The sequence below is a fragment of the Spinacia oleracea genome, chromosome 4, assembly GCF_020520425.1.
Source record: "Spinacia oleracea cultivar Varoflay chromosome 4, BTI_SOV_V1, whole genome shotgun sequence".
NCBI classification, from domain to species: domain Eukaryota; kingdom Viridiplantae; phylum Streptophyta; class Magnoliopsida; order Caryophyllales; family Amaranthaceae; genus Spinacia; species Spinacia oleracea.
Genome location: NC_079490.1, coordinates 148909506 through 148920292, shown reverse-complemented (window position 1 = coordinate 148920292; position 10787 = coordinate 148909506). Strand labels below are relative to the sequence as shown.

The following is a 10787-nucleotide window of genomic DNA, read 5'->3' as shown; positions in this document are numbered from 1 at the left end:
TCCTCTCCAAGTGGGGGCGGGGGGCAGAAAGGAAATTTTGGTGGGTGATGGGGTTAAAAATGTATCCACCACGGGTAACAGGGCGAGAACGGATTTTAGATTTACTCGCCCGCCCGTATCGCTTATCTTTCATCTAATTGATTATGAATATATCAACATTTATTTTTTACTACTAATGTACATATTATAATGTTTATTTATTTATTCATTGAATCTAATCAGACAACTGGATTATCAAAGAGGCCATAACATAGTTTTACAATTTAAAACTCTTTTACCCAAACAAAAATGTTGACTCTAGGGCTGGGGTGAGTTGACATAGGTGGGTGATGGAGCGTGCATGAATATTATTTTGTACCCAACCTCTCGAGACGGGGAATGTGAGGGGTGGGCAGGCGTTAAGTGATTGAATAAGAGGTAAATGAGGCAAGTAATAAGTGTGTACGAAAACCGAAAGGAATGATAAATGAGATAATTTAATTGCTTGACAGGGGTGATGAGTGATGACTTAATGCTTGACAGATGATGAAAATAATTTTGTCCATGTACCATTATTTTTTTAATGTTTTTTTTAATAAATAAGACACTAAAAGGGTCAATAACAAATTTATCCGTGAATGTTTTAATTAGGAGAATACCTATAAGAAATATTTTAGTGATAATTGTCTACCGAATTTTGATATAAATTTATATTTAGATTATAAATCGTGCATCGCATGGGTAATATTATAGTTTCACCTAATAAATAAGACACTGAATGAGCAATAACAAGTTTATCCATAGCTAATTTTAATTAGGAGAGTATCTATAAGCTTTATTTTGATAAAATTGTCTACCAGATTTCATATAATTTTACATTTATACTAGATTTTAGCCCGTGCAATGCACGAATTCTATTAAATTGCTAAATTTAAATAAAATTCCTATGTATATACCAATTTTATATACTTCGTATTAGATTAAATTAGTTTTTGATTTTGCATTGAATTTTATTTTAGATTTTTTTTTTAATTATGAGAGTGTTGGTTTTTGGATGAAATTGTATATTTGAATATTAATAATTAATTAATAAAAATATCTACGTGACACTTAATTATTTATCTACGTGGAACTCATTTTTAATTCAAAATTAATTTTGAAATCTTATTTTTCATTGGCCGAAACCATTAGATTTCCTACGTGGCGCTCTAATATTGGATTAATGTTTGATTTTAAATTAATTTTTATTTATTTTATTTCAGATTAGTGTTTGATTTTGAATGAATTTTATTTTAGATTTATTTTTTAACTATTAGAGTGTTTGATTCTAGATGGAGTTGTATATATTAGTAATTAATTAATTCAAATATCTATGTGGCACCTAATTAATTATATACGTGGCAATCGGTTTTTTTTAATTCAAAAAAAATTAGGAATCTTATTTTTCATTGGCCGAAACCATTAGTATCCTATGTTTAGCTCTAAAAATTTGGCAAATATGCCTATTGGATTAATGTTTGATTTTAAATTGAATTTTATTTATTTTATTTTAGATTAGTGTTTGATTTTGGATAAATTTTATTTTATATTTCTTTTTTTAGTTATTAGAGATTTAGAGTGTTTGCTTTTAGGTGGAGTTGTATATGTTAGTAATTAATTAATGCAAATATATATGTGGCACCTAATTAATTATATACGTGGAAATCGATTTTTTTTAATTCAAAAATAAATTAGGAATCTTATTTTTCATTGGCCGAAACCATTAGTCATCCTATGTGGCGCTCTAACAATTCAACAAATATTCTTATTGGATTAATGTTTAATTTTAAATTGAATTTTATTTATTTTATTTTAGATTAGTGTTTGATTTTGGATAAATTTTGTTTTAGATTTATTTTTTTAATTATCATAGTGTTTGATTTTTGATGGAGTTGTATATATTAGTAGTTAATTAATTAAAATATCTGCGTGGCACCTAATTAATTATCTACGTGACAATCGATTTTTTTTAATTCAAAAATAAATTAGAAATCCTATTTTTTATTGTCCGAAACCATTAGTAATCCTATATGGCGCTCTAATAATTCAGCAAATATATATATATATATATATATATATATATATATATATATATATATATATATATATATATATATATATATATATATATATATATATATATATATATATATTTACACTCAAATGAGAAGGTAGCTTAAAATGAGAAGAATGAGAAGCAATATCATGCATTCGATGTGATCAGATCTGAGCGTCCAACTAGCGCGTTTTAGTAATGGCAAGATCGTAATATTGCAAAAAATAATATGAGAAAATATTTCCTGTCTCCTCGTTTCTCGTTTCTCTCTCCTCGTGCTTCAGTCTTAGAAGCTCCTCATTTTCTCTCCTCCATTTTTGTTCTCCTTCGTGTTTCTCTCTCCTCAACGCTAACGTCTCCTCACCTGCTGCAACCACCGCGCCGCCGCCATCTCCACGCTTCCTTCATCCACTCGTCGTTTCCTCTGCTGCAATTTGTGAGTGATTTTTTGCTCATTTATCTAAATGGAAGGATTATGCAATTGATGAGTGATTCCTAATGTTCTATAGTAATTTTCAGCTTTGATTTTAATATTTGCATGCGAAAAATACTGAACTCTCAATTATTCACTTGAATCTACAATAATCGAGCTTAAAATTGAAGGTAACCGTTGCTAATTTCGTCCAATTAGTTTTTCAGGTTTTCAACTTTCGTAATATTCATTGTGTTTTTTGATTTCGTTTCCGCATACTGCTCGAAGTTAATGGTTTTTCATGCTTGATTTCTGGGCTCCAAGTTTTTGTTGTCCTAGAATATGTGTTCCGAGTGTGGAACTGGGAGGAGGTTCCGAAGTACCTCTGTTCCGAGTGTGGAACTGGGAGGACGTTCCGAAGTACCTTGGCCCTGTCAAGCAGAGCAAACGTGAGCTAACCTCGGGGGTTTAACCGAGGAAACCCCCTCCGATGCCTAAGTCAGCAAATAGATAAGAAGTCTTTAGAGAGGGAATATAGAGAGAAGGTGGAGCAAGTACCGTGTGTAAGAATGTGTCCCATCATGAATGATGTGGGTGCTATTTATAGGCGTACTATTCTGTACTTAGGCCTACTTAGATGCCGCCACGTGTATGACGGCGATGTACTTTATTCCTTGTCGTTGTCGTTTAGCCTGCAGGTCCTTTCTTGGACTGATGCAGCCTTGCCTAGCTCTGCTCTGTGTCTTTACACGTGATCTGGGGAGGTTTGATCTGCCTGGGCTGCATATACTTGGCTTGGGGTTTAGAGTCTTTCTTTGACTTGGGTGTGCCCTGGGTGTCAGGGTTTGCTCTGTTGTTGATGTTCTGTCCTCTCTGAATATGATCCCATACAACTAGTCCCTCAAGAGTAGAGCTGACCTTTTAAGTCAGGTCTGCTCTTCTGTCCTTGATCTGGATGTGACCCCGTACAACTAGTCCCTCAAGAGTGGAGCTGATCTTTTAAGTCAGGTCTGCTCTTCTGTCCTTGATCTGGACTCTTTGGGGCTGCAATGCTTGTTTTGTTGATTTTTTGCTTTTGTTCTGGCTGTGTACTTTCTTGCTACCAGTCCCTCCAGAGTAGGTTTTTTTTTTTTTTTTTTTTTTTTTGGGCGGGCTTTCCTTGAGGTGAATGGTAAGAAATTTTTGGGGATTTTAACCGGCTTTTCCTCGTGCCATGCGTTGCCCATCTGAAGAGTCAATCGGAATCGTCGCTCAATCTGGACCGTCTTTCATCATGATTAAGTTTGGTTGTATTGAGGTCTACACGTGTCCTTGATCCTGCTTGTGCAACTGTATCGTTGCTCGCATCTTAGCCGTTCTTCTTTGGCTTTTAAAAGGAAAAGGTAACTTCCTTCCTTCTTCATCTTCATTTCTTACCTTCTCTCTCCTTGGTGTTTCTGAGAAAAAAAACACTCGAGTGCTCTCATTTTCCGTTGCTTGTTGTTTGCAAAAGTCTTCTCAAAATTTGATCTTTTGCACATTTTTGTGTTTGCCGTCGCTTTTCCGGTCGATTGTTAGTGTTCTTGTTGCTTGTGGTGGTCATTTGTCCCTCGTGTTTTCGTTTGCCATTTCGCGAAGGGAGGTTTTCGTTGCTGTGTTCCTTTTGATTCTAACTCTATCTTCTTTTTCCGGTAAGTTTCTATTTTTTGCCGTTTTTTCGATTCTTTTGCACGACTTTTGTTTGTTGTTCGCTTGATTTTAGTGTCTTTGGGGTTTCAATTTCTGGTATTTTTCGCCATTGTTAAGTCGTTTTTTGAACTTCCGCCATTGTTGAGTAGCTTTTCCCCTTTTTTTTTTTTTTTTTTTTGTTATTTACTTTTGTGCCCTTTTCCCTTGTCCTGTGACTTTCAGTTCATAATGTCTGATGCATCTGATAGCCAAAACCTTAGTAGCTCAGGCGCTAAAAGCGTTTCCTCTGCTTCCTATGTTACCTCTTCTCCCTCCTCTGTCTCTTTATCTTCTGATGAGGAGACTCGGGCTTCTGCTGAGCACAGAACCAAATCAATGCATGATGTTTTGTCTCGCTCTGTGCCTGCTGTGATTCCTTTGTCCTCTGACGATGAATCCTCTGGGGAGGAGCCGCCCCCCCCAGATGCGGGTGATTCTGGGTGTCCTGACTCTACGGCCGACCTGTCCCCATCTTTACGTCAAACTCTTAGGGAGATGCGCCATGATTATCTGTCGCGGATAGTTAGGATAAATCCGCCGTCCAATGTCCCCCCAGGGCTTGATGTTCAGCCTCTGTCTGAACAGGCCTGGTTAGATGATTTTGAGCAGCTTGCTGGAGCTAATGAGTCTGAACTGTCTTTGCGTGTTTACAGACGCCGGGAATCTATTTTTCGTTCTATGATGGCCAACCATGTCACTATTTCTGTGGGTGGGCAAGCTGGTGGGGAGGATATTTTGGCCCAGGTGAATGAGATGAGGCCTTTTCCGAACTACGTGGAAGAGAATGTCGTTCCTGGGGATTCGACGCCCTTCCTTTCTGAGGCCTCTGCTTTTGGTCCCTTACACGCGAAGCTGAACACTAAGTGGACTGATGATGCGCGAAAAGAGAATCATGTTGTTGTTGGTAAAGAGTTTTATGGTCTGCCTGATGGTTATCGACTCATCGTGCCAGACGATGATGCTCGGATTACTCATCCACCAGAGGGGTGCATAGGCGTTTATGCCTATAGTCTGGATTTTGGTCTGCGCTTTCCTCTGGATCCTACCCTGGTGAAGATTCTTCGTGCTTTTAACGTTTGCTTAGCTCAGCTCCATCCCTTCGCTGTTCGTACTTTGATCAGCTATATTTGGGTCTGTCGGTTTTTGGAGTTTCCTGAGACCCTTTCTCTCTGTAAGCGAGTCCATCATCTGCGCAACAGCGGTACTGGGAACAAGATTGGTTGGTTTTCCATCTATTGCAATCGTGGAAGATTGACCTGCCATGGGATGCCTACCGGTCAAAAGGAATGGAAGGATAGGTTTTACTGGCTCGTTGTCCCTGCTGACTTTCCTGTTGCTCGGGGCTTTGTTCGACCTCGGACTCGGCTAGAGGGAGTCGAGATTTTGGATGGTGCTGTCTTGGAGGAGAGGGCTTTTGAGCATTTTTCATCTGAGCCCAAGCTTAATGCTGCTGGTAAAGAGGTTGGGCGGTTGCCTCGTGTTTGGCTTCCGCATTCAAGTTATGTTCTGCGGAATGACGTGCTGTCCGCTATGTTTCTTTGTTCTACTCACCCTCAAGGTTAGTTCTGCGTTACTTTCTCACTTCATGTTTTCTTTTCTCTTTGTGCGAGTTGTTTTTTCTCTTCCTTACGTTTTTTTTTTTTTTTTTTTTTTTTTTTTTTTTTTTAGGTCGTCAATTCTTGAATCTTGAGGAATTGGGTGTTCGGGCTGATGGTTCTTTCATCTGCGCTGCTCCCCCAGATCCTGCTGCGAATGGGTATCAAATTTTGGCTGACCAAATAGAGGGCAGCAGGAGAAGTTCTACACGCCGATCTGGTCGGGGTGGCGGTTCTGGGATCGTTCCCAGAGTGTCTCGGGTGGTCTCCTCTACAAACACTGGCTCTGCGAGCACCCCTATTCGCCGAGGGCAGACCTCTCGCGGAGCTTCCCATCGTGGTGCTCTGTCAGGCTCTCGTCGTGACCGAGCTGATTTCGAGGCTGGGCTCGAGGCTCCGACAGAGGATGCAGGCCATGATTTTGGGGAAGTGGCTGGTGAGGTATGTGACCAGCCAGGTCGTTCGGGTTCTGCGTCGGAACCTGTGGATATCGAAGCTGAGGAGCCGCCTTTTGTTCAGCGTCCTGGGAAACAACCTAGGCTTGATGGTGGAGCTGAGTTACTTCGGGCCTCCCCTTCTGCGGCTGATCCCCATCGCAGCAACACTTCTGGTAGCTCTTTTCGACAGTTTCTGGAGCACGAGCTTCAAGGAAGTGATCTGGCTGCTGATGATCTTGACCTGCATATCACGGGTCGGCATAAGGAGTTTGTTGAGAAAGAATTTCTCGACATTCGTCCCCAGGCCGACCCTGAGCTGGCTGCTATCTTCTCTGGTCCTTCTGCTTCGGATCGTACTTTTGCCCCGCGCTGGGATGTGTCCGAATCAGAGAGCTTATATGGGAACTACCCAGAGAAAGGCGGGACGCTTGCCCTGAGGATGTTAAGAGGTTTGCAGTTGCCCAGCGACCTGCCCAAAGAGCGTTTGTATACTCCTGGGGCGAATGCCTGCCAGAAGGTCATGGAGGTATACTTGGTTTACTTCTCTTCTCCTTTGGTACATTGGTTCGTTTTCTTTTGTTATGCACTAACTTATAATGCTTGTATCTTTTTCTATGTTCTTAGTGTGGCAACGTTGTTCGTGAGTTGACAGAAGTTTTCATAGTTTACCAGAAACGACTTGCTGCCAACGTTGCTCACATGGAGGCCCAGAAGAAGAGAATTGAGGAGCTAACTGCTGATCTGGAGTTATCTTTGACCTGTCTCACTTCGGCTAATGATCAATTGAAGATTGTTACTGAAGAGTGTGATCAGCTGCAGGCTAGCTTTTCCCAGGCCCAAATTGATCTGGTCACCGGACAGCAGAAAATTGAGACTCTTCAGCAAGACTTTCTCTCTGTTGAGCAGTCTCATGATAATGAGATGGCCCAACTGCAGAACTCCATCGAAGATCAACTTGCGGCTGCCATTCGCGACTTCCGCCGGTCAGATGAGCAGTATGCTCTGCGCACTCAGAGCTATGATGGCGGGTGGAAGGCTGCTTCGCTAATAGTGCAAGAAAAGCATCCTGATCTTGACTGGTCTCCTATCGAAGCTGCTTGGTTGGCTGGGCTCCATGTTGAACTTCTGAGAAAGAAGAGGGAGGCCGAGCAAGCGTCTCTGGCTGCAGGCGTGCGGTGCCAGAGGATGATGGGGTGCCTGATCATTGTGTTGAAAATGTTCACCCTGGGGAATTGCCTCTGTCTGATGCTGAAGATGATGTTGGGCAATAATGGCACAGGCGGCTGTCCCCATGTTCATCTTGCACTACCTCAGCCAATGCATAGTTTATTTCTTTTGGTAGTTTTTGTCCTCCCTGCGTGGAGAGTAAGAATTTGTTTCTGGGAATAATATTTATCGTTTTTAGTTTTGATCAACAGTGGCCATTTTTGTAGGGCTGTACATTGCATAAGTTTTTGAGGTATAGCCGCCGGTCCCATTGTTTGTTAACTCGTCGTGCTTATGCTGCGTTTTACCTTGTTGCTTTTTGCTTGCTATTTTTTACTGTTTTGTTTCCCCCATATTTCCATTTTGCCTGCTTTGCATGCTTGATTGCCCTGGCTTTGGCCAGGGCAAAACTCAAAAAGTATTTCTATATTCGCCTCGACCTGTTTTGGACTGTGTATTGTTGAATTGTCCTGGCTTTGGCCAGGACAAAAACCGAGAAGTGTTTTCAAATTTGCTCCAGCCTACTTTGGGCTGTGTATCATTGAATTGTCCTGGTCTTGGCCAGGACAAAACTCAAGAAGTATCTTCATATTTATTTCAGCCTACTTTGGCTGCGTATTATTGAATTGTCCTGGCTTTGGCCAGGACAAAGCTCAAGAAGTATCTTCATATTTATTCCAGCCTACTTTGGCTGCGCATTATTGAATTGCCCTGGCTTTGGCCAGGACAAAGCTCAAGAAGTATCTTCATATTTATTCCAGCCTACTTTGGCTGCGTATTATTGAATTGTCCTGGCTTTGGCCAGGACAAAACTCGCGAAACGTTTTCGCTTAAATCTCGTTGAGAAAAAACTTACCCAATAACTTGGTTGATCAGACCAAGTTATTCGTGGGTAGCGTTTCTCTCCGAGTTTTAGCCGTTCACCTTTTATTTTTCCAAGAGACCTGACGTGCTTTCTTCTCATCGAAGGTAGCTGGGCCAATTTTTATTATGCTTGTAAGCGTGGAAAGTTACAAAAGAAAAGAGATTCACTTTGGCTTCTATTGCCTTGTTATAGTATTAACTTCTTGTGTCTATACATAGTATTTCTTTAGCATGTTGGCGTTCCAGCTGTTCTTCAATTCTCTTCCTTCCATCGTCATTAGATGGTACGAGCCTGGGGCTACTTCTTTTGTGATCTGGTAAGGTCCTTCCCAATTGGCAGTGAATTTTCCCTCCGCCTTTCCCTTTCCAGTGGCAGCTGTTCTTCTGAGGACCAGATCCCCCACCTGCATGGGTCTGTGCTTTACCCTCTTGTTGTATGCCCTGCTCATTTTTTCTTTGTTTGCTGCCAACTTGAGCTCTGCTTGCAGCCTGACTTCTGGTAAGAAATCTAATGCTTCCCTCATACGCTGCTCGTTAGTGCCTTCCTCATAATACTGCACTCTAAAGCTAGGTAGACCCACTTCGACAGGCAGGACCGCCTCAGCCCCAAAAGCTAGTTTGTAAGGACTTTCTCCTGTTGCTTCTTTTTCAGTGGTCCTGTTGGACCACAAGATCTCTGGAATGAGGTCGGCCCATGCACCCTTAAAATCTTCTACCTTCTTTCGCAGTGCTCCCAGGATTTGTTTATTTGCTGCCTCTGCCTGACCATTGCTCTGGGGATGGCACACAGATGCGTATGCGAATTTTATTCTTAGTTCAGCGCAGTAATCCTTTATCGGAGTGCAGTCGAACTGTGTTCCATGATCGAAGACCAAACTTTCTGGGATGCCGAACCTTATCACAATGTTCTTCCAGATGAAATCCTTCATCCGCTTGGCTGTTATGCTTTTAGTGGGCTCTGCCTCAATCCACTTAGTGAAATAGTCAACTGCCACAATCAGGAATTTCCTTCCCCCGCTTGCTGCTGTGAATGGTCCCAGAATATCCATTCCCCACTGGGCAAATGGTATGGGGTTGATGATTGGCTGTAAGTCATTAGAGGGTTGGTTGATCACTGGGGCGAATTTTTGGCATTTGTCTCACTTTTTAAGATATGCTTGAGAATCACTTACCATGGTTGGCCAATAATATCCTGCTCTGAGAGCTTTCAAGGCTAATGTCCTGCCACCTATGTGGTTTCCACATATTCCCTCGTGTATTTCCTCAATGACTCGTTGTGACTCCTCTGTTGATATACATCTCAGCAGAGGCAATGAAAATGATTTCTTGTACAGTTTACCCTGGTAAATGACGAACCAATGCTCGTTTCGTTTTACTTTTTTCTGCTCCTGCTCTGCTGTGGGAAGGCCCCTTCCCAGCTTGTATGAGACTATACTATCATACCACTGTGGCTCAGTGTCAATGAAGTTGACTGCAGGCTTTTTGTCAATGCTCTTTTCATCTTTGACCTCTACCATCACTGTTCTTTCCAAGTCCTGTAGCGTCGAACTTGCTAATTTGGATAGGGCGTCTGCTTGACTGTTCTCTGCCCTGGGAACCAGTTGAATCTCAAAGCTTTCTAGATGGGCTACTGCTTCTTTCATCAAGGCCAAGTACCTCTGCATAGATGGTTCTCTGGCTTCATATTCACCTCTATATTGGCTGGCCACCAGCTGTGAATCGGTTTTGAGCACTATTTTCTTAGCATCTGCTGCTTTACACATCTGGATTCCTGCGATTGCCGCCTCATACTCTGCTTCGTTATTTGAAGCTTTGAATTTAAATTTTATAGCATATTCGAAAATGTTGCCTTCTGGTGACACCATTATGATACCTGCACCCGATCCTGTGACTGCGGCGGAGCCGTCTACTGAGATCTGCCAAGTCCCCAATGGTTCTTCCTCCTCCTCGTATGATGCCTCTGCAATGAAATCTGCCAGTGCCTGTGCTTTTATGGCGGTTCTAGGTTTGTACTCGATGTCATATTCTGAGAGTTCCACTGCCCATTTCAGGAGTCTACCAGAGGTATCTAGTCTCTGCAATGACTTCTCTAAAGGCTGATTAGTTAACACTTGCACTTTATGTGCGTCAAAGTATGGTTTCAACTTTCTGGCAGCTATCATGATGGCGAAGGCCATTTTTTCAATCAGGGGGTACCTCTGTTCTGCTGGGTTGAGGATGTGGCTGACAAAGTAGATTGGCTGCTGGATTTTATCCTTCTCGACTACCAGAGCTGCTGCTACAGTTTTCTTGGAGGCAGAGATGTATAGCTGTAATATGTCCCCCACTTCTGGTCTGGCTATGGTTGGGAGGCTTTTCAAATGGTTCTTCACCCCCTTGAATGCTTTCTCCTGCTCTTCTCCCCATTTAAATGTTTTGTTTCCCTTTAGCACCTGGAAAAAGGGGAGAGACTTATCCGCGGACTTGCTGATGAACCTGGTGAGTGCTGCCAT

General features: G+C 41.8%; 1 protein-coding gene across 1 annotated transcript; it reads right to left on the bottom strand.

The window, feature by feature from the left end:
• Positions 1–8504: 8504 nt before the first annotated feature.
• LOC130472015 (uncharacterized) lies at positions 8505–10787 on the bottom strand. The gene is made up of 2 exons (XM_056842418.1): positions 9468–10787; positions 8505–9380 (listed from the first exon to the last, which is right to left on the bottom strand). The coding sequence occupies exons 1-2, from the start codon at positions 10785–10787 to the stop codon at positions 8505–8507; spliced, it is 2196 nt and encodes a 731-aa protein (XP_056698396.1).

Excerpts from the sequence above, each read along its gene's own strand:
- LOC130472015 (XM_056842418.1), bottom strand. The coding sequence starts at position 10,787 with ATGGCAGCACTCACCAGGTTCATCAGCAAGTCCGCGGATAAGTCTCTC. Across the intron at positions 9,381-9,467 it reads GATATTATTGGCCAACCATG|CCAATCATCAACCCCATACC; the intron begins GTAAGTGATTCT and ends AATGACTTACAG.